At 43.5% G+C, this 23,899-nt stretch overlaps 1 protein-coding gene across 1 annotated transcript in view; it reads left to right on the top strand.

The window, feature by feature from the left end:
- The window catches only part of TFAP2B (transcription factor AP-2 beta), a 57,006-nt gene extending 47,004 nt beyond the window's left edge, over nucleotides 1-10,002 (top strand). Inside the window, exon 7 of the mRNA XM_044419002.1 lies at nucleotides 8,879-10,002. Within this exon, the coding sequence (XP_044274937.1) occupies nucleotides 8,879-9,179 (301 nt within the window). The 3' untranslated portion in view covers nucleotides 9,180-10,002. The remainder of the gene's footprint in view (nucleotides 1-8,878) is intronic.
- Nucleotides 10,003-23,899: the final 13,897 nt, after the last annotated feature.

Raw genomic sequence — 23,899 nt, 5'->3', positions numbered from 1 at the left:
ACTTCCAGAAGTTATAATTTGCTTTAAAACTGCATGCTCAGAATCCTGTATGTGTTAATACCTCTGTCTTAATTTGAATTCTCCAGAACTATCTACCTGTACTTCTCTGTTTGTTCTTTACTCAGCCTCTAATAATTTGAATCAACATTGTATCAGTCCCATGGTTGTGAACTTGTTTTCTTCAGTGCTCCCTTCTGATCTTGTCCGGAATGGTTAAAATCAATACATATTTTGACTAACTTCAAAAAAATGAGAATGAGTGTCTCAAGTTTTAGTGTGATTAATTAAGTATTGTCTCATGAAAACGTTTCTGTTGCATCCATTTCCAGTTAATGCTAATTAGTCATGGTGCTGCATATCCATCCTGTTCTGTTTCTTTCTCTTTGGCTGTACAGATTTAGTCAGTCTGGGTTGTGGGTCACTTCATTTCTTCACAGAGTGAATAGCTCTGTGAAGTAGTAATGGCCACCAATTTTATGGCTTTAAAAGGGACTGGGCAAATTCATGGAGGCTGCTGTGTGAACAGAATGCTAAATTAGGCAGTCTACTGTGACGCAGCATGGGTCCCCTGCCTTCCGTATTCCAGAAGCATTTGCTAGCCCTTAGCCTTTTAGCCGTGGGTGGTGCTAAAGCCAGTAAAGACATAGTAATGTTACTGTGACCACACAACAACCCCCACCCCCATAAGTCAGTTTCACAATTTTCAGTATGGTTGTTTTAATTGACCAGCCCGAGTGAGCCAATGTACAAGCATACTTCCTTGTTTCTGCCCTCAATCTCCTACCAGTCAGCTTCATGGGATGAGTCTAGGTTCTAGTTCTCTCATGGAAGAGAGAGAAGAACGTCTCTCTATCCACTTTCACAACATCCTTATAATTCTGGACACCTCCATCATATCTCCCCTTACACACTTCTTCCCCTCAGATAAACATTCTCAGCTGTTGTAACTTTTCCCCACAGAGGAGTTGCTCCAACCACTTAATCATTTTAGTTGCCCTTTTCTGCACTTTTTCCAGCTCTGCAATAACCCCTTGTAGATGTAGTGACCAGAATTATGCACAATATACTAAGTGTGGTTGTACCATACCATTATTTGTTGTAAGCCGCCCCAAGGCTTCGGCGAATGGGGCGACATAAAAATGTTTTAATAAATAAATAAATAGATGGTGAACGGTGAACTACACCCACGAGATCTCTTTCTTGGTTAGTCACTGCCAGTTTGGATCCCATCAACTCATACTTGCAGCTGGGAGTTTTTTGCCCCAAGAAGCATTACTTTGCATTTGCTTATATTGACCTGTATTTGCCATTTTAATGCCCATTCTTTCAATTTGGAGAGATCTTTTTGGAGCTTCTCCCAATTCTTTCTGGTTTTATCCACCCTAAATAGTTTGGTGCTATCTGCAAACTTGGCCAATTCACTGCTTACTTCTAGTTTGAGATCATTTGTGAATAAATTGAAAAGTATTGGTCCTAACATAGTTCCCTGTGGGGCCCCAGTGTTTGCACCCCTCCATTGGGAGAAATGGCTATTTCACTGTCTGCTTTTTCTTCTTTAACTAGTTACTGGTCCATAAGAGGAACTCTTCTCTTACTCCATGATTGTTTAAGTTAGCTCAGTAGTCTTTGGTGAGAGACTTGATAAGTCTTTCAGAAGTCCAAATAAACACTGCACTAAATCACTCTTTATGTGTTTATGACTCTATCAAAATGTGAGACAGGACTTACCTTTTTGGAAGCCATGTTGATCCTTTTCAGCAGGTCTTGCCCTCCTTTCTATATGTGTACTAATTCTGTCTTTAATAATGCTTTCAACCAATCTACCTAGAACAGACATTAAGCTGACTGATGTGTAATTTCCCAGATCACCCTTGGGTCCTCTTTTAAAATATGGTGTTACATTGTCTATTCTCCAGTCCTAGTCGCATATATTTGTAAGAAGGTCAGCAGTTTCTTATTTGGGTTATTTAAGAATTGTTAAGATGGATACCATCTGGGCCTAGGGATTTATTAACCTCTGTTTGTCAATGAGGTTAAGAATCCATCTTTTGTCAGTGCTGTCTGCCTTAGTTCCTCAGACTCCCATTCTGAAAATGTCAGTTCAGGAGCAGGAATCTGTCCTGAATCCGCAGCAGTAAAGATTGATTATTCAGCTTCTTTGCACTTCCTTATTCTCCTTTAGTGTCCCTTTAACTCCACTATCATCCAGTGTGCTAGCCACTTCCCAGTGGCTTCTTCTCTTGCTATTCTAGTGACATTTGTAGGAAGAACCGGATTTGTAGTTATTCTTCCATGTGGCTGACATTTGGGTTGGAAAAAATACAGTTATTGGTCCCACCTGCAGCTTAGGTATCCAGACACTGACACGTCCAGGTGAGCAAGGAAAGCAATTCAAGGCATGTGTTTTTGTGTGGCGTTCTTACAGCGGTCACTCTGTGGACACTGTGGCACAGCCAGAGCAGCTGCCCCAGAAAATGCATTGCACTTGTCTGTTTCCACCATGGAGTTGTTCCCTAACACTTGAAGAGGCTGAGCCAGTGAGGTAAGAGGCTGCTGTGGTTTGAGCAAAGAAGTGTCCCAAACGAAGTGGGGGACCATCATCAATGAGCTGGCCTTGGATTGTGCAGCTGATCAATCCTGAGCATGGAGCATTGCAACATGGCTGCAACACATGCTGTGAAATGTGGGTTTTGATGCAAGGTTGGCTTTGTGGCAAATAAGTCATAAAACCACTCCATCAATCTCTCATACCACAGTTGAGATTCACTCTGTTACATTAAAATTATGCCAAATGGACTGTGTGAACCGGCAAAACATGTCTCCCCTCTCTATTGGTCCATCTTTCCATAGCAAGGATGACCTTGGGCCGAACTCCCTGTCATGGAAAGTCTGAGCTGATTTCAGTAGGCTTCTTAGCTATCCATCCAACTTGACAAAAATAAATTTCATCCCATGCCTCCCCATGTTTACTGTTAATCATCCATAGATCTGACGCTTTTACAGCAGCAGCTGGGGGGCAGCGGGGGGGAATATTAAATCTGCTGCTATATTTAGATGTCTCTCTAGCTCATTGAAACTTTTACAATAGCTTTTCTATTTGTTTGATTTATGCCTCCCTTTGGCTCCTGTGCCATATTGTTTGGTGTTTTATGGCAGGCTTAGGCCTTTGGTAGTGTAGGCTGCCTGTTTTCCCACACGTTCTATCTTGCAGGCAAGCCCCAAACAGATCTCATTTATTTCATGCCCTAGGATGTGGCTTGCTCCGTTGACAGCGTAATTTAAAGAAATATATGGATGGCTGAAAAATCATTTGCTCAAATTTGTCCAGATGTTTTTTAGACGTGATTGGAATTTGATTGCCCTTTCCGCAGGGTCAAAAGATATTAATGTCCCAGAACTTTAATTGCTCACAGATCCCTCCTTTGCTCTGTGAAGATGGAAAACATTTGATTTGTTATCATTTGGCCTGCAAATTCAAACTTCCCACTTTTTTCTTTTTTTGTGTTTCTAATGGATAAGACCGTAAAGTTTCTGTATCATCTGCCTTCGTTTCCTGAATTGTCCTGCTATAATACAGCTTGCTGTCTAATGTAATTTCATGGCTAGACTGCACTACTATTTATACTCGGTGCTTTCTTGGGCACTCCCCTTGTCCTGTGTAGAAGATGGATGTTGTCATCAACAGCCTTGCACTGTGTTTCTAAGCATTCTTACAGTTGATAGGAACTATTGCAGCCTTCACCAGCCCAATGCCTCCCGACGTGCTGCTAACTGCCAGCATCTCTCAGTCAACATGGCAAATAGCTATGTGGTTCAGGATGTGGGACTTGGGCCATGCTGACAGCGGATGATAGAAGCTAGAGTCCAGCATATCAGGAGGACCCCTTGTTGGAAAAGTTGTTCCTCTCATTGGGCAATCATTGTTCATTTTCTCTGGTTTTTTGGACTCCATTTATTGGCTCTGCTTAAATCAACTGTAGCGAGCATATATAGAATTAAGAAAGTGTGAATCTATTCATTTATCAGATTTATATCCTGCCTTTTTTCTTACAAAGAACTCAGTGCAGCTTACATTCTCCTCCTCCTGCTCTCAGTTGTATCCCTACAACAACAGCTCTGTGAGGTAGGTTGGGCTAAGAGTCTGTGACTGGCCCAGAGTCACCCAGTTGGCTCCATGGCCAAGCAGGGACTAGAACACAGATCATCTGAGCCTTGCGCTTGTGATCTTAACCACTACACCACACTAGCTCTCAATAATTTAGCATATTTGCCATCCATTTTACCACTGCACCCACTTAGTTCGTCCTAAGCAGTAAGCAACTGACTGGAGCTTTGTCACTGTGATTTTAGTTAGTATTCTGCTCTCATTTCCTCATGTGACCATGGGGGCTTTGTGTGTCATATAAACCCAGTCATAGTATTGTATGTAAAATAATGGCAGGGGTTCAAACATCTGCACACCTGTTAGCCCCTAGAACCTAAAATACTCAGCCTGCAGATCAGCAGTACTTCAGTTGGTGCAGAGGTCAGGTCACTGATCTGTCTTTTTATATGGCACTAAAGTTGAAGAAGCATAATAATAACAATAATGAATAGTGCACACCTATGAAAAGGTTTGGAAATTTAGAAGTATAGGCCATGTCTTTATTTGGATAATCTTACCCTTGCAAAGGCAGACTGATGATGCTATTCCGAACATGGATCCCCATGGCAAATGCAGCAAGGGCCTGACCGGGGCCTCAGTACTCCCCCTTGCCTCCAGTTGCTTTATCATGAGAGAGCGGATGCCTCTTACCTTCTAGAAGTCTGTGCTGACTGTTTGAGGATGAACATTTTTAACCGTTCACATTGAATTGTTTTCTCACATCCTTGCCAATAGTTTGAAGATGAACGAAGTATGGAACTAAGGCAGTCTTCCTGGTTTCATATTAGAGTGCTTCTTGCTGTCCCCCTTTACAACAGCCTTCCTCGACCTAAAACCCACAATGGTGTTGGACCATGACTCCCAGAATTCCTCACCATTCGCCATTCTGACTGGGGGTGCTGGGGGATAAAGTCCAAAACTTCTGGAGGGCACCAGGTTGGCGAAAACCCCGGTCTTCCATGTTATAGTGGTGGCCATTTGTGGCATGAGTTAGAAATGGGTCAAAGCAGAATTGGTACCAACATGTTAATTATTTTATTTCCTCAAGAAAGGAGAAAAATAGTGGTGAAAGGAGAAAAAATGCAGATATATACCGTATGCAACAAATTTAAAGGTAAGTCCCTTGTTGCGTACAGCAGCACAAGTTGAGAGCAGGGAACTCAGGGCAGTGTATATTGACTCTCATGTTGTGCCTGCAACGACCCTTTCAGGTAGGTGGCTAGGCTGAGGCATATTGACTTGTTAGGCTGTTTCATGGCATGGTAAGGATTTGAACCTGAATTTATCACACAGGGTGCCAGCACTCTGAGACCATACCTCTTGCATTGCGAGTGCTGTAATTCACTGTTGATGCAAGCCACCCACTTATGCCTCCATGTTACATGGTGCATGCCTGTGCGGTGCTGCCAGGTAGCTGTGAAATATGGACTCACCTGTACAGGTAACTGAAAATGGGGTCTTTCTTCATTTGTTGGGTTATTTTAAGATGTGCCCAAATGTTGGGATTTCTTTAAGTTTGGCTAGACCAGCATTTCCCAACCTGGTGCCCTCCAGATGTTTAAGACTACAATTCCCACCATCCCTGGCAGTTGGCCATGCTGCCTGGAACTGATGACAGTTGAAATCTAAAACTTCTGGAGAAGAACAGAATGAGAACACCTAGTCCAGATTGTAGGTTGAAATGTCAATAATGAGGAATGCTTACAACTGGAAACCAAACAAAGCCATCTTCAGAACTGCTTCAGGTTCATATTTCTAGCTTGTGTGTATACCGTGTTGCAAGACCTTGCCCTAAACAGTGCCTTTAATGAAATGAAATCAGTATACAAAAGTACACAACTTCTTGTACTGCCCAGATCCATCAGGAAGCCCATCATCTTCTGATGCAGATGACTTGTAACTAGCAATTCGCTGGTGTTTATGAGTCAGAGTTTAGGTGGGTGAGGTCTTCATCATTACACAGCTTTCAGTGCCAAATTGTAGTGGATGTGTTTTATAAAGTTGCCTGAGGGTGTAAAAAGCTCTTTGTATTTTGCAGCTAGGGTTGCAGTGCTGAAAACCTCTGAGAGAGCTCTAAAAGTCTGTGTGTGCCGTTTGCCATTTTCCTCCTGTCAGCACAGCAGATAGCCAAAAAGGCAAGCCATGCGGAGGCAGCACAGGTGCTTAAGACTGGCTCTTTGAATGGTAGGCTTTTGCAACCTTGCCCTCCTCTTGTACTTCCTTGACCATAGGCTCAAAGTTGAAGGTGTGTCTGTTGCAAACCTGAGATATATTTGTTGCCGATCAGGATGGCACAGCACTCTAATTTGTAATCGTTATAAGCTTCCATGGATAAAAAAGCTATTGCTTCCATCGTATATGATGAACATGTAATATATTGTATTATATATTGCTGTTTAAGGACTACAGTGATCAGCAATTAAAACAGTGTTGGCCTGCTTAAGACTTGCTTCCTCTGCTGACATGGCAACCTGAACTGGTGCATTGGACATATTACTGGATAAGTTATGCCACAGGAAGGGAAAGGGAGCCTTGGATTCCAGTTCTCTGCTTCCTAAAAGCTATGTCGGTCTCCTTCAAATTGCCTTCAGCTGCTAATACACCTTCCTTGCCCCTTTTCAGCTCAGGATGCAGAATGGCTGTTTGCACTTATGTGTGTGTTTTGGGTTTCCTGAGGGAAAGAATGCTTGTCTACGCCTTCCCAGGAGTGCAGTCGGCTCTTCATTTCAGCTTCCATAGCCATACCTACAGGAAGAATCCATAGTCAAGCTCCCAAATGGCGTTCTTTTTTGTTATTTATTCTTCAAAGAGCCAACATTCTTGTTTAAAAAATAATCATCATGAAACACAGACATCCACAACAAGCCATTAATAACATCTCACAATTAATTTTATGGAGTGGGACTGCAAACCTATGTATAGTTACACAGGACTTGGAGTAACGTCCATTTGACTCAGTTGTACTTCTCACAGTGTAGGTTCCAGTTGTAAAACACATTTGAGATTAACAAAAGAACATCAGCCATCCCAAATGCAACATTTAGCTTTTAATTACAAATGCAAATCATTTTTCAACGACATGATCCCATTTCAGAACTTGTGGTTACCATATTCACTTGCTGGAGCTTGGGGGAGCTATCAGTTCTCTTCTACTACAGCAGATCATGTCATTACTCCTGCACTGAAAAAAGCCCAAGAGCTGTGTCCCTCTGTGTCCTCCCAAGCACCAGTGCTTTCTAGGAGCCAATTAGCCAGCAGTGTTTGTCACAGTCACCTCATACATTGGTTCCTGTCTACTCTGAATCCTCTGAGAACTGGAAGGCACCATTCACATCTTTGCTTGATTTAGTTGCAGTGCAGGAGTTCTAATCCGCTGTGGGAATGGTTGCATGTAATGCCTGGGACAAGGTAGACCTTTAGGCTGATCCAGCATGCTGCTTATTTTTTCTTGAGCTGGGAAGCTTCCTGGTTGCATAACTTGCTGCATTGCTGGTTTCAACTGCTAATTGGTGATGGACATTTTAGGTAACACTGGGCAAGACTATGTTACTAATCCATAAAATGCAAATTCTAGTGACCTTCCTCCCTAAAAGCATGCCATTGATTTGAGCCTGCAGAGCTTTATTCTGGGAAATATAACAGGTATAACTTCAAGCACTCCAGCTCTGTTCCCCTCACTATTTTTCATGTGGTCTTATTTTCTCAGTAAGCATATTATCATGTGCATATTTTTCCATAGTCCAATTCTATATGTACATGGAACTTCTTGGTTTCAGAGTATGACCTGACTTTTCTTGGATGCTTTTTCTGCCAGGCAGTTTTTTTTGAGCCTAGTTCACAATACTGTGGCTTGGACAGGCTGATGGAGGAGGAGGAGGAGGGGGCTGAAGTGTGAAAGATGTTGCCCTGGAAGAACTATTTGATTAGCAGCACAATTCTATGTAGAAGTAAATCCTATTGTGTTCAATGGCACTTTTATTTAATCTATCCCTTCCTTGCTTTTTGATTCAGTACATTTTGGCCCCTTCTGACTTTAGCAAGCTGAGCAACCATTTCTTTTCAGCATGGAAGTTCCATTGTACCCATTCAGAATATCTTCTTCGGCAAGGGATGTGCACATGAGTTGTGCCCCTATGTGAACGTGGATGTGGGGCTTCAAGCAAAGGTTCTGTGGGTGCCCTGAAGTGCTCAGACATAGCTGTGGGTTAAGTGCTAGGCCTCAAGTACTCAGAAATACTCAAAGTGCACATGTTTAAATGCAAATTTTTCAGGGACATGCACAATATGATTACACAGCGTTTCAGGATATATCAACCAGAACACAGTCTAATGAAAAGTCTTCCATTGCCCCATCACTCCTACAGGTGGAAAGGCCAGTGAACAATAGCTTTTCTTGGCTCCCCTGGGGGTTAATGTGGTTTTAGTGTACTGGTGTCATGATATACACTCTTTCCAATTCCTGGTCTACCATGAATCTCATTGTCCTTGTCACAACCTCTTAACAGAACAGTACACTCTCCATATGCTGAGCTCCTTGTAAGAAGAGCATAACCCAGATCTGTTTTTAAAAATAACCGACTACAAAGAGCAAAGCAATTCCCCCAAACATTCCGTGAATTACGTTCTGACTGGTAGATCATGAGAAGGCTATTTTTACAAGTGTTAATAATGAAGTTGTCTGTTCCCGATCTGTCTTGGCTCATGATATCTGTTTTCTGTCTTCCTCCTCTGCAGGCAACTTTGTAAAGAATTCACAGATCTCTTGGCCCAGGACCGGACACCCATTGGCAATAGCAGGCCCAGCCCCATCTTGGAACCAGGGATTCAGAGCTGCTTGACTCACTTCAGCCTCATCACCCACGGCTTTGGGTCCCCAGCCATATGCGCTGCCCTGACTGCTCTCCAGAACTACCTGACAGAAGCTCTCAAAGGCATGGACAAGATGTTCTTGAACAACAGCTCTGCTAACAGGCACACTTCTGGGGAAGGACCAGGTAGTAAATCTGGAGACAAGGAAGAGAAGCACAGAAAATGAAAAAAAAAAAGCTAATGAAATTAGGAAAAAAAATAAAGGAAAAGCAGAGAAAGAGAGAGATCTTTTAAAACATTTTAATTTTAGCTTTAAAATATTGGATTGGGCTTTGGAAGAATTATACTAGGTAGGTCACACCCACAAATAATTTTATAAAAAGATGAATAAGGTCAGAGGCGCACAATGGAACAGGAACAGTGGCTCAATGGCTTTTACAAAAGAACTTTTGAAGACAACTTCCAGGAATTTCCACTTCTGTCCTCCCACAATCTTTTTATTATTAGTATTATTACTGGGGAAAGGGCAGGTTGAAAAAATGACCATAATAATTGATAATGCAATCAATAACGTATTGGAAGGATAATTTTCATAATGTTAATATGTTGGCCAAGATGCATAGTCTGTTTCTGTATTATTGTTGTTTTTTTAAAATGTCTATCTGCAGTAGAAATTACAAAACCTTTTAAGGGATGAATTTATTTCATATTAGAGTGTCCTAATCAGGGCAAAGACTCCTGCTTTCACGTCTGTCTAACTGCAGTCCCTTAATTTCTGTGTCACCTTGCCATTGCTTCTCTGTGTCATCAGACTAGCTGGGCCTGAACTTTACCAAGAGTCTCTGGCCTAGAGATCCATTAACAGTGGTGGAGCGGGGAAAAGCAGGTCTATTCACTGGGGCTGTCTAGGTTGGAAGTTATTTTGAAGAAACATAAGCCACTGCATGTACTCCACACAGGCTCAGGCTGTGAAGAACTTACAACTATACCTGTCTGTAAACACTAGCTACATAGTTACCTGGTGCCCCCAGTCAGTGCAGACAATTTGCCTAAACTTCCAGTGCTTACTAAAAATGAGGTGCTTTGCGTATTTAATCCTAAAATATTAAGCCTGCAGTTTACAATTCTCATTGGCTATAATGTGCGTGCGTGCAAGCGAATGAGTTAAAGAGAGTTTAGAGTTCTTACATACATCCATTGAGATACTGAATGGAATCTGTACTTAGTCATACTTTGGGTTGACCCACTGAAGTCAATGGGATCTATCATAAGTTAAATCCCATGGATTCCAACAGTCCTACTAAGTCAGAATCTAAACCATTGACAAAACAGCTCTGATCATAACTTATGATCTAACTTACAGACTTAACTTGCAGCATAATATCTATTTTTCATAGAGACATACATATGAAAAAGGCTACATGGGTATGCAAAAGCTGTGACCAGGAGAAGAGTCAACATTCTCCCACCTGCGGCTGGGTATATTTTTTAAAAACTGAATATATTTTGCATTCCTGTGTAACTTTTTCATGTGTATTCCTTCTCCATAGAGAATAATACATCAAAAAAGTTTAAAATTAGTATGGCCTATTTGCATCTCAGTCATGACAGTATAATTCCCTGTAGGTAGAGGTCCTCCAGGTAGACATGGGGCTCTCCCACTTGCATGGATTTCCTTTACATTGCAGTGAAAGCACCTGTCTCGCTCAAGGGGACAGGTCAGAGTGTCCCAAGGCAGATCCGCATGAAGGCATCTTGCTGAAGTGAATAGGAAAGCCCAGGTGTGTGTGCCTGAGGCTCTAGAACCGAAAACTGTGTGCCTAGGAGTGAGGTGCTGGATGTTGCCTAACTCAGTAATGACAGTCTCTCTTGTTAAGATGTCGCCAGTCTAACTCACACTTTTAAAAAGTATTAGTAGCAAGAATGTCTTGATGAGTATGTAATTTCCTTCTCAGGAGTATGCACCCTTTTTATTTTCTTCTGTTTCCCAAAGCTTTGCCCGCTTGGCTTATGAGCTTCTTCAAAGAGGACTAGAACTCCCTACACATTTCATCAGGTACAGAGATGAAAATCCACAATTCTGACACTTTTCCTTTTCAAATCAAAGCCACTTGTTTTGGAATTCTGCAGGTGTACTTCTTTAAAGAAGCTCAAAGGGAATAGATTAAGCAAGGCAACAGTAATTGAACAGGTGATGCCATATTCAGAAGCAAATGCTATTTTCTCCAGTATAGTGAAGAGTTTGGGGGTGGGTCAATAATATTTGATGCACTGAGGAAAGGAGGCTTTCTATTTCTTCATTAGACCAGATGGGTGGGACTGAAGGTAAAGAACAGCCTTGCACATTTCAATTTAGTACTTTAAAGAAAACTATTTTCTCCAGGTAATTAAAGATGTTTTGCCATTTTTGACTTAGAAGACAAACAGCATGTCTTGGGTGGGGAAATCAACCAACTTCCAGTCATTTGCAGAAATTAAGTGCATTACACTATGTTTTATAAATAACATTTCAAAATGTTTTATCTCTTTGTTTGGAATACCTCATAAAATTCATGCTTAAATGCAAGAAGATTAATTTCACCCTGCATGTTATCAGCTTGGAAAGATTTCTGTTAACTTGACAATGGCTATAGAGTTTCATGCATTTTGAAAATGGTTTCCCCTTTGTAGCAACAGCTTATATCTATGCATCATTTTGGCCTTTCATAGGGATTTTCTGCTAGAAGAGAACAGGATAAAATGTATTATGCTTGCTACTTCAATCTTAACCACATTACATGGTTGTAATTTCCATTAATTTGGGTGGACGATAGATATGCTTTAAGGTACCTTGATGCTGGGGTCCATGACTAACCATCTATCCATTTTAGAGGGGTAAACTTTATAATTGAAACTCAGTTTCCCAATTCAATCGAGGTCCTTGCAGTTTTCAGTAGCAACCTCAGTTTTTGCACGATATAGACTAATAGGATGTCCAGTGGTCAGTGACACATTTGAAGCAGTTGCACACATCTTCTTTCCCCTGTGTAGAAATATTCAGCATATGCTACAGAACTGTAGTTAACTGCAGTTCCTTACTTCATATACATACAGTAAAGTGTACATGTGTAGATGCTTCAAATAAGAAAGTATACGTTCTTAATTCAGTACATCACTCAGTGTAGGTGCTCAATTAAGTATTGTGTGTTGAAACTGGTCTCTAATATCCCTCATTTCCAATCCACTAGCCAATTAAGATAAACTGAAAATTAAACCAGTACTTGCACATTTAATATTTCTGCCTCTATCATGAACTGAGCTGTGTTTGTAATTTTTAACAAGGCATATTCACAAGCTGGGGAACCTGGAGTATATTGGATATGATCAAATTGTAGCAGAGCTTCAAGTGCAATGTTTAAGGATTAGAGTTCCAGTTTTATTTTATTTAATGGGACTTGCTTTAAGTCTAGTTATTTTAGTCCAGCTGTGGGTGAAGCCTTTAAACTTTGATCTGAAATGCACTGCAAGTCCCCGAGTCTCTAATTGTAGAATGCACTGAAGCAACGTATGCATGCATTGAGTGCAGCACTCCACCGAAACAGGGCTGCCACCCACTTCAGGTAACCTTAGTTGTAGGAGTTTTAGTTCATTGATTAAATCTGGATATGGATAAAAACGTTATGAAGCAAGAAGTGTACTTCATTTGTTTTTGTTGATGGGCATTTCTTCCTATTTGAGATAAAAGAAAGAATACTTCTTAAGATGGTGCTGGCCATCTGGAGTTTTATCAGAGTCCATATATATCTATATATATATATTAACTGCTCAATTTATCAGGGCAATTGAAAATTTAAGTGATGAATTATTGCAGACTTTTATTGGAATTATCCCTGTGAAGAACCGCTTTACCAGTTCTTGCGATGAGTTCAGAACTAATCGGCAAATTCAACCAAAGTCAATCCAATTTATTTTTCTGGAGAATTAAGTATATGCTTCACTCACTCCTGTGAAAATCAATGAGACTTAAATGTGCTTAACTTCAACCAGATCACACTCCATAATTTGCTTTCTGTATTTTACACTTTCGAAAATGTAAATCCTGTTTGTTGTCTCTTGTTCACTCCAGTATCCCAAAAGAAGGGGGAAGAAAAGATATTTGCCTTTATCTTCTAAAAAGCCCTTTTGGGAGGCCTGGAAGACCACTGCAGTGTTGATTAGTTCTTCTTACCCATATTTGTTAGCTTGGAATCTAGACACTTTCTTGGAGAGTTGTGTAAGGGTAACAAGTTCATTTTTATGCATCACAAAAATAGCTTACCACTTTTCAGCCCTCTGATCTGAGTATTCACTTTTCAATAAAGAACCCAGACTAGGCTAACTTTCACCAAGTAAAATAAAAAAATCATCTGAAGATATCTTCTAGTACTTAAAATTAAAATGTTTATACCTAGGATGAATATTATAATAGTATTAGTAGGAAAAACTGAGGCACAAAAAAAGCTGCTTGTGAGATTTCTGTTAATACAACTTCTGATCTGCACATCTGGGAAACCAAAGCATTTTGGCTTACTAAATTGAAAGCACATTTATTTTTCCAATTTAAATTTGCCTAAGTCTGTGGACAACAAGCCCAGGGAACTTGTAAGAGGCATTTAACTGCAGTCTTATCTTTCAGCCATAGTTTTGAGAGAAGCTTTCTTCTGTTGTTGAAATGGCAGAGCAAGGGTAGGGGAACACCAGTTCTGATTCATCTGCTTTAAAATGTATGTATTTAGTGTAGATAGTCCCTGAAAGTACTTGAGTAAATACAAACTTGCCCTAATTTTAGTCCACCAATCCCAAAACTAAATTTCCCCCACTCCACCCCAATCCTTGTGATTTTATAAGTCAGAAGCAAATGCAAAAGCATTCCAGTGATAGTCTTGAGCAGGTGTCTTGCCTCCCCTTTCATTGCTCAGTGGAGTCTGCTTTTACAGATACTTGTTTTGGTATCACAACCAGATATGCAGCTAGAATTTTAAGCCTCTGAAGCAGTGTTGACAAGCTGACTGAAAACCATAGGGATATAGAAATCTGCCTTATATCAAATCAGACTGTAGGATTGTTGATTTGTTCAGCTCAGTATTGGTTACACCAGGGGTAGAAAGCTGGAATTTTAAAGGCTATGGACTACAGATCCCATCAGTCCTGACTGACAGCCAATGGTCAGGCATTGTGGGACCTGGATTCCAACATTTCTGGAGAGTGCTGAACCTTTAGCCCCTGACCACCAAGGGGATCAAACAGTAGTTGCACCCCGCCCTACCTGGGGATGCCAAGTATGTGCTTTGCCAGTGAAAGATGCTAATTCCCCAGCTTCATAGCTTGTGTTAATTTCCCCAGCAGTTTTATGCTTGATCTCAGTCATGCATGCAGAGTCTCTGTCTGTAGAAGCTGGTAACCTGACTCTTCTGCTAATTGGGTGTTTTTCCTCTAAAAAAAAAAAAAAAGTGTCATTCCTTGTAATCATGCAGTGAGTGTATGCCAGGAAGATGCCCAACAGCAGGACCCAGCCTCCTCCTGCTGCAGCACCTTCAAATTAAGATCATCAACATATCTTTAGAAATAATGGCTGCCATCTTAACCTCATTCATGAATAAATTCTGTTGCCTAAGTGAGATTTATTCATGAGTAAGTGATCACTTGGTCTCATTCTTAAATGTCCCATGAAGTAATTTAAGTACTTCTGCAAACCCTGTTCATCTACAGAGCTGACTTGTGAGGTCAGCTCATGAAAGAATGTACATCCTTTTCTTAAAGGGTATTTCCCATACCTTGAGGATTGTGCCATGATGGAGGGGGCAGCATCTGGGCATCCTCTTCACTGTAGTTATGGGGTTGGGTGGCAGTAGAACAAAATAACTTGCCCTGCAATCATTGGATTATTTCCCACTATCATCTAGGCAATTGGAAATACCCAATATTTCTTTTCAGAAATAAAATGTAGGACCTAGTATTGTCATAAGTGAAGACATGTTGGAGGAAGACTGCATATTGTGCAGGGGATGAGGAAGTCTGGTTGACCTGTGTGCTTGCTGTGCAGGATTTGGTGGAAGATGCTCCATGGAAATGAAACATATCTCCTGTTCATTCCTGCATATCAAGCTGTGGTCGAAAGCACAGCTGCAAGAGCTGGCCCGAAAGATAGTCACCCTCTTCCTAGACAGAGCTGTCTGCTCTCGCACACTTTTGTTTTGACAGCTAGAAGCAGGTATCCATTGTGCTTACCTTACGGAACTCAGATAATTTTCACCAGTGCTTTGCAGCAAAATTCCTGTGCCAGACAGATGGAAGTCCAGAATATGAAGTCTTCCCCTTCGTTGCAGTTGCATGCTGCCTGGTATTTCACCTGTAGAAATTCTCCTTGCCATTCTTGTTATGAAACAGTTAAAGGCATAGGAGGCCTGCCAGAAAAACAGAGTGGGGTGCAAATCATGCAATCCATCTAAAATGCCATATTTGGAACTTACTCCCATTGCATTTTAAGGTGTATGTCTAGGATGTTTAAGTAAACACCTAGCAATGCAGATTCTTAATACAGTATGCCATGCAGTTACTCCTTGCAGCACCATGCCAAAATGTCCTGTAGACATCCAGTAGCAAATGTGGTTTTCCTGTGGTATCGCTGGTGATACGGCCATGAGGGTCCAAACTTTAAATGTAAATTGCCAAGCTACTTTCCCAGTCTCTTTGTGCTCCTTCCTGCTGCCTCCCCTGAATATTGTTGTCTTGGCACTTTTACTACCCTATTAAAACATTCTGTTACCTATCGATTAACATTCAGGAGGGTTAGCAGAGTAATCTCTCTTTAAATCCAAAGAAAATGTTCAAGGAGTGTTTTCCAAGTTTGTTTTCAAACCAAAAGGGTGTATTTTCTATACATCTGTTTCACTCTTTGACTAATCAGGAGCATTCCCTCCGATCTCTTTGTAAACAATGAAGCCTGGCATGCATTCAATAACTTTTCTCCCCCCAAAGGCCACTGCTTCTTATTCTTAAACCATTAGCTGCAGCGGAATAGCTCCACTAGGTAAGAGTGTGGAGGTGCCTGCCCTTTGTTCCCAGCTTCAGAGTAGTCACAACTCAACAGGTCAGGCTTTCCTGCTGGGGAGAGCTGCCCCTGCCTTTATGTCCCAGGTAAGCAGCTCCTAAAGGCACTGAGATTGTCCAGGCAGTGCTGGTGGCAGCAGTCCTAGTGGCTAGAGCTGGCTTCTGCCTGTTTCCCGATCTGAGCAAGAAGCCTGGATGTGCCTTGTAGAATCCCAGACAAAGCAGGCTTTGTTAGAAGAACCAGTATAACGATCGTTGTTCAACACCTGATCTCAAGGCACCTGTATCTGGAGAGAGTCGAACTGGTTTCCTTTCAATGAAACTTCTTTTCCCAGCGATGCAGTTAGGATTACGGCGTGTTGGTAGGCAAGTCCGTTAGAATCAATCCTGTTTCCGCTAATCGAACTGCAGTTCGATTCCGTGCAGAAGGGCATCCCCCTCCCCCTTTATTCCTTCACGGGAAGCAGCCCCTGGGGGTAGTTTGTGCCCGGGTGGGGAGGGTGGGCTTATCCCCCGGCCAGTTACTGGCTGCTAAGGACTGGCCCCCCATCCTTCACCTTTCCACTGTCCGTCTCGGGCTTCCCCTGCAGTAATGCGCGCGGGGTCTCGTCAGCCTCCCATAACAATATGTTCCCCTGGCAGGAAAAGCCTTACAAGTGATTGTTGGGGAAAACAAGGGACTATTGATAGACTGGGGGAAGCTGAGCCGTCTCTGACTCTGCCATTTAACCCCTTAGGAGCAGACAGACCAAATAAGGTGTGTCCAGGAGTTGCAGGCGAACATCCGAGAAAACGGGGCTAGGCTTTTAGTCGAGTAATTCCCTTACTCTAGTCAGTTCTTTGAGTAGATCTCCATGCCCGCCCCCCCGCCCCGAACACGTACAGTATAATCTCAAAGGCATCTCTCTGTATAATTAAGGACTCTTTTTCTCTGTTGAGTCATAATAGAAATAATTACTAGTCCTTCTTCGGGCGCGTGTGGCGGCCGGGGAAGGAACCTTTCCGAAAACGGGATTGTTGGATCCGCCGATGCACAGAGCTTTAGAAGAACAGAACAGACCAGAACGCCATCAGCACTGAACGCCCCTTTCTGAGGGACAGCTCTGATGAAAAATCATCTACCCTTTTAACATTTCCGCATCTGCAATTAATAAATTAACACTTTAATTGCACTGATGAATGCTCTTGACCCTGTTAATAACTTTTCCCCGGTTACACGAGAGGTTGGCATTTGTTTATTCCAATGAAAGATGTCAATATTACATCATACCAATGTTTAATAATTAAAGCAATCACATGACTTAGGGAAGGAGCCGCGGGTGGCCTTTACGGTGTAACCCCTTGTGTGCCAGTGTGTGACTTCCCTTAAAACGCACTCGCTGAAAGCAAATTCCCCTGCCTCCGGCGGGTCCTACGTTCAAATACTGGGCTTTACAGAGCAAGGCCTCCAGCTAAAATTACACGGTAAAGAGGTCTATTAGAAAACAGGAGTGTGAAATCGATAGTTTCTTCTTCCCATGCCAAAATCTAGTCCTTATTTACAACAAAGCAAATTCAACCCTTACTACTACTTCTTGAGTAGTCTTTCCATAACACGGAAAAAGTATCACCCGTCTTAATGATTCTTCCAGAAAATGAACCGGGCCGGGGTGGGGTCGCGGGGAGGGGGGAGACGCGCGGGGAGGCGTTCAATGATGAGTTTGTATATATTTATTTATGCTTAATTTAACGGGATTGTGTAAATATGGCGAGCAAGTAGTTTTGGGGTTATTTATCTGTGACTATACCTCTGTGAATGGGTGGGGAATTTAAACCAAGGGAGAAAAAAACGATCAAAAAGACAAAAAAAATTACAAACGCTTGACTCTAGATAGTACCCAATCTGATTTTTTTTTTCGTTCTTTATAGACAAGCTGTTATGGTAATGGGTAGAAATTGGTTTCTTGTCCAGTGATGACCTGATTTACATAAATAATAAGAAGAATAAAAAAAGATTGTTGTGTTTTGTTGTATTTTCCTCTTCAGATTTCCTTTTCCTTTTTTAAAAATATGTTGGTGCTGCTTCAGTTCTGAAGACGGATTTACTTGCGCAGCCAAGAAAAAAAAAGTATTTTCTTTCCCGTTCTGGGCTTTGGGAAACTCAGGACCTGGTTCGACAGTGGAAAGAAATAAACGTTGCTTCTCAGAAGTGTTGGCCATTTGCTTTTGTCTGATTGATTCTCCGATGATGCTCTCGGACTTCGGTGCCCCACCGTTCCCGCGCCTCCCCTGCAATAAACCTCAGCTCCAGCTGCACCAACAACTCATGGGTTGCTAATCACGAACAGTCCATTATCTCAGCTGGGTTGAGGCCCACGTTTCAACCCTCGAGTTCCCTGAACGCAGCCAGTGGGGCTTACATCCGTTCAGCTGGGTTCAGACAACACACTAACCCATGTTTCAACAGCAACTGGCATGGAATCCTCAAGGGTTGTCTGAACCCAGTCACTAAGCAGGTACACTCCGGAGAGCAGGAAAGTCAGGCACAGTTTGCATGTTAAGGTGGCAGTAAGTCTGGTAAACTCAGCAAGATTGTCTGACTGAACTACTTCCCATTAATCCGTTTCCTGTCTATGCCCTCCCTCCAAGGAGCTCCTCACAGCATCCCAGCGAGAGAGGCTAGGCACGGCAGTGGCCTCAAGGCCGGGCAGCCTTTGAATGCCGATTGCAGCTCCGGTGAACGAGGGCCGCCATCCCCGCGCGCCCTTCTCGGGAGCATCGCCGTTGCTTGCGAAGGCTGAGAGGTGGCTCGGCTCCATGGAGGAAGCCACAGCCTGGAGCCTGCAGGAGCCGAGCCGGGCTGTCCCGGGGAGGAGGGAGCTCACGTGTAGGTTGGCCACAAGGCAGAGGCGGCCTGGCAGCACGTAGCAACAGTCCCACACCCACTTGCCTGGGAGTCACTGGCTCCTGCACAGGCGCGCATAAAGTTGCCCCGAGCAGGGCTACTCGGAGGCAGGTCTCCTTCGGTGGCACTGGCTACCGGGGAGGGAGTGCAGCGCTGAAGTCCCGGCGTTAAAGCCGTTCGCTGCCCAGGAGCACAATCGAGCAAACCCTGGAAGGCCAGCTCTGCACCTAGGCGCGCTTCCCATTCGAATGCAAAGCGGGGTATAAAATAGGTACCCGATCCGCCAAGCCGAGCCATGCCCTCAGCTATGCCTCGGAAATCAGTGGGGCCTCAAAAGCTGCACGTGGGCCAGGTAGCCCTTTGTGCTGTTCTTAGGGTCCTGCTCTTTTCGGTGGGAAGGAATCCCGTTCGGCCCAATAGTTCGACCTAATTGGCTTCGTCGTGGCGTTAACTTCGATGAAGCTCTGTGGCGACGGGCAGTTAAGGGCAACCTGGAGAAATGATCCGATTTCCACTCCCCTCTTAATACCAGAGGAACTTAGGCTCGCTGCTGTCCTGTAGGACAGGATCCCTTCCAGCGCAATCCTAGACATTCCTGCTCGGAAGTAGGTCCCCTTGAGTCCAGTGGGACTTACGCCCCGGTAAGCCATCCTGTGTAGATCGCAGCCATCGGGATCAATATGCAAGGCATCAAAGAGCAGGAGGATGAGGCGGGCTCTGTGGTCGCCGCGAGCAGCCAGGAGCCTCGGGGCGACCGCTTTCCAGCAGGGCAGCCCCAGGCTGCCGCCCGCAGCTACCGCGACAGGGCGCCTTACACGAGATCCGGAGGAGGCTGGCCCGACTGGGGGCCGCGGCCTGGGTCTCACAGCCTGGCCAAGCTCAAATACTCGGGCTGCGAGCCATTTGCACGCGCCCCCACCCAGTTCTGCGCCCATTTGCGTGGAATTGCTACTCTGATTTCGAGGCTGCCGTTTCCAAGCAGCCCTGCCGCCGGCTCTTGAACACGTGCAAAGCCTGGCAGCAGCATCTCGTCGCTTTCCAGGGGACCGTCCTTCGTTCCAAATGTAGCTCTCCTTACGGAACGCCGTAGCAGGAACCCGGTGCCCCGTTTGTTCCCCCGCAGCTATAAAGGCTGTGCTCCTACTCGGACTTCCCTAGGCAACCGACGTGCCACGGGACACAGTGTGGCTCGTGTTGGACTACAGCTCCCATCATGCCCAGCCAGCAAGGTCAGTATATCCGGAAGGCACCCAGCTGGGGGAAGGAAGCACGGGTTCCATGGGGGAGGGACGGCCCCAGTTGTCAGCCAGCTTTCCCCAGCCTGTCCCTTGCGGATGTGTTGGACTGGGTGAAAAATGGTCCAGGTTGTAGTTCAGTCCATCTGGCAGCGTAAGCAAAAGCAGTCAATATTGTCTTCTGCAGCCGGTGGCCTGCTGGATGATACCCAGAGCGCGGAGAGAGGCCGGCGTGTGTTTCTAAGGGCACTGGGGCCTCCTCGTTCCTTCGCTGGAATGGAACGGGAGGTTCTCAGCCTGGCTCGCCAAGGCCACCTCGCACTATTGGTCGCCTTCCCAAGGGTTACTTCGTTGGCGAGGAATGACCTAGGGCAAGACCCAGAGGTGTTGTCCGTGGGTTCTCTCCTATGTTAGTCCAGCTTCGGTCCCATTCAAATCAATAGGTCTACCCTAAGTAGAAGTAACACTGAATCTGACCCACGGTGTATCTTTCCCGCACCGCAGCCCCAGACCCGTTTTCAACAGGGATAAATTCTTCATTCTTCCCACCCAGGCATTGGGGCGGGGGTGGATAACAGGAAAATAAGTTTCACGGAGAAATCAAACACTAATCTTAGGGTTCCCAACCGAAACAATTTAAACAGTACCTACCCTTAACTGGAATCCCTTGGAATCCTTTAAATAATACATTCATTGTGGATTGATAAACCAGCGCCCTTTACATTGCATCGCAGTAATAGTTTAACCGGATTGGCACTGAGAGCTGAATTTTTTTTCCTTTGAGGGTTTTTCCATTGCATCTAAGGAAGGAAATGCAACTGTAGCAAACAGTAAACAGGTTTTGGGAGCATTCGCCCCTAAAAAGTTTGTAGGCATTTGATCCTTGGCACCACCACCAGAACCACATTTACTCAGAAGTAAGCCCCCTTGATTGCAGTGTGACTAGTCTAATCTGCCCTAGGCAGTGTAAAAAAGTAAGGCACGGCCAATTTTGATGGATTTGGGCCAATGGAGCTTAAGGATCTAGGAGGATGACTGCTTTAAACTTTCTTTCGAAAAAGTTCTACAACTTAGTAAAACATTACACTGTTTGTATCTTGCTAGGAGGTATGTCGTGCTGAAATAAAACCAAAAGCCCCAGCTCAGCCATTGTAATTATACTTCCAATCTCGTTGAAATCAACGGAATGGAAGAAATTAGTCACGACCAATCGACTAGTTTGTCTCCCCTGGTTTCAGTTGGGCTCACTGATTGTTCATGAATAATTTTAGCTACATTGGAGTTGGGTGTTAGAATCGGGATATGTTATCAGAACAAAAAAAAAAAAAAAAAAAAAAAAATTAAAAAATATTTTTTACAAACTTAGAATAAGAAATTAAAAACGGGATATTTTAAAAAAAAAAAAAAAAAAAAAAAAAAAAAGAACTTTAATCCTCTTCCCTCTCCCCCTTCTAGTGAACCATCTCACTCATTTTATTTTATAACATCATCAACAACAACAATCTTTAATATTAATAACAAAAACAAACCAAAAAGATTTGCTTGGGGAAGAGCCTAATGTTCTAATCTGTTTCATATGCTGCAGCCATAAAAGGCCTCTTATTTTATCTCCTCTGAACAAGCAACTCGGCCATTTTTCTGTGACAAACCTTCATCTTGATTTATATGGCTATAAACAACGTTTTGTATCTTTAATACCTTTGGGGAAAACTCTGTTCTTTTGTCCTAACTTGTGCTCAGGTTTATAGGAGTTCCTCGTAAATAACATCTCTGTGTGATAAAACCAGTTGCCAGTCTGAAATAATCTGGAGTCCTATTTTATCTCTCGATCTCTGTCTCTAACTCTCTATCTATTTAATAGCTCTGTCTTGGACTGAATAGCCCCTTCTCATTTACTAGGAAGCAAGTTCCATTGAAATCACTGGTATCTGCAGCCATGCCGATGTGCTTGGAATGGAAGCCAAAGATGAAATGAAGCCCAGGCTCACATACTTTGTTCGATTTATTTTAGCACTGAAGCAAGGAACCTCCAGAACCAGTTGCTACTGGGGTATCATACAAAACACAAGCATTTGACTTTGGGTCAGTAGTATATGCATCTCTGAAGTGCTGCGGTGAATGGCTGTGATGCATACAGCTCGTATTCTTTTAGAGACTGCTGAAGTGTTATACCACAGTCCAGGCAAAATTCAATGCTTTTAATTCCCACTGATGTCAACAAGAGGGAAGGATGTGCTTAAGTCTCAGCATGTCTTAAAAGTACTTAATAAACTGGATTATGTTATTTGTACTAGGGCAATAATCTTATTAAAGAATTGTTATTGATTAATCATCACCTTTTTAAACAATGGCTCATTAATCTAGGAATAAACCCTGTTGAACTCCATGGAATTAACTTCTGAGTAGGTATGCACAGGACTGCATTGTTAGATTAAACTGAAACACCTGCTTATTAGCAGGACAAACAGGCACTTTTTTGAAATAACGAAGAAAATATAAAACAAGTACAGCTACCATCCTATCTATATTTGCTTGGGAGTGAGCATAATTAAATAAGCAAATCTGTTTAGCTATCAGGCAGGAAACTACTGCTAGAAGACCAAGACCATCTTCGGCTTTCTAAATTACCTAGTCTAGTAACATACTAGCACCAAAATGGCATAAAGGGTATGGTTTGATGTTCAGCCACACCCCTTAAAATGCACCGCCAATTAAAATTGCCCCCATCTGGTCAATCTGTTAATAGGTAATTATTCTATCAGATGAAAAAATTAAACATTTCAGTCTTAAGGCAAAATAAAACAAAACTTTAGGCTATTTCTTCAGATCTGTTGTATGTCATGCAGCTTCCTGGCTGCTAATATGCTACCCAAAAGAATATAAAGGCACCTGCTTTTAAACACAACTTGCCCCGACACACACCTCCAACCTTGAAACGCTCTTTTCATTCAGCTAGAAATAACAGAAAGGTTCTGGGGAGGGGGAGGTAGACAGGGATGGTACCCCATCCGCATCGCAAGATGGATGAGAAGCCACGCCCTGCCATGAGATGCTTCATCTCTACCTGCTGTGCCTCCATAGGCAGTTTCCTTGCCGGACAGCGGGATCTTCTGAAAAAAGGAGAGAGATTCTTGGGACCTTTAGGATCCAGAATGAAGTCTCTGGGAAACAAGGTTCCTTAAGCTCAGTGGAAGCACGGGAGGGGGCCGTTCGGGAGGGAGGGTTCAAGAGAAAACGGAGAACGACATTCAATACGAAAGCACACCTGTGCTTGCCCACAGCCGATTGCGTGAGACACAGGCTGGCATAAACACACCTAGCCCATGCGCTCTCCTTTACGCGGCCGGAGCTGCCCCAGGCTCGCCTCCGTTCCGAAGTGGGCTCCAGTCCACAAAAAGTTTTGGTCTCGGCCCATGAGCTGCAGCACGATTCTTTTGCCCATTCTCAGGCATGGGGCCCGGCATTTTGGCCCCAAGGCTTCAGCGACAATGCAGGTGCATGTCTCCTCAAAAGTAAGTTCTCAGGTGTGCCTAAGAGTGCAGGTTTAACAGCCCTATCCTAGGCACATCTATTTGGGAGAGGAGAGCAGCCTCGCTGTGCCTAAGAAGATAAGCAGTGGGCTGCACTTCTGTATCCGCTCACCTGGGACTAAGTCTCATTGAACTCAGTGGGTTTTAGATCTGAATAGACATTAGTCGTGCCGCTGCTGAGGGCCAGGGCCCCCCTCGGGAGAGTGTGCAGGTGGGCCGCGAACACAGC

Source organism: Varanus komodoensis, unplaced genomic scaffold (genome assembly GCF_004798865.1).
Source record: "Varanus komodoensis strain SLA01 unplaced genomic scaffold, ASM479886v1 scaffold97, whole genome shotgun sequence".
Classification (NCBI taxonomy): Eukaryota; Metazoa; Chordata; class Lepidosauria; order Squamata; family Varanidae; genus Varanus; species Varanus komodoensis.
Note: the sequence above shows the minus strand (reverse complement) of the source record. Positions and strands in the feature narration are given on the sequence as shown.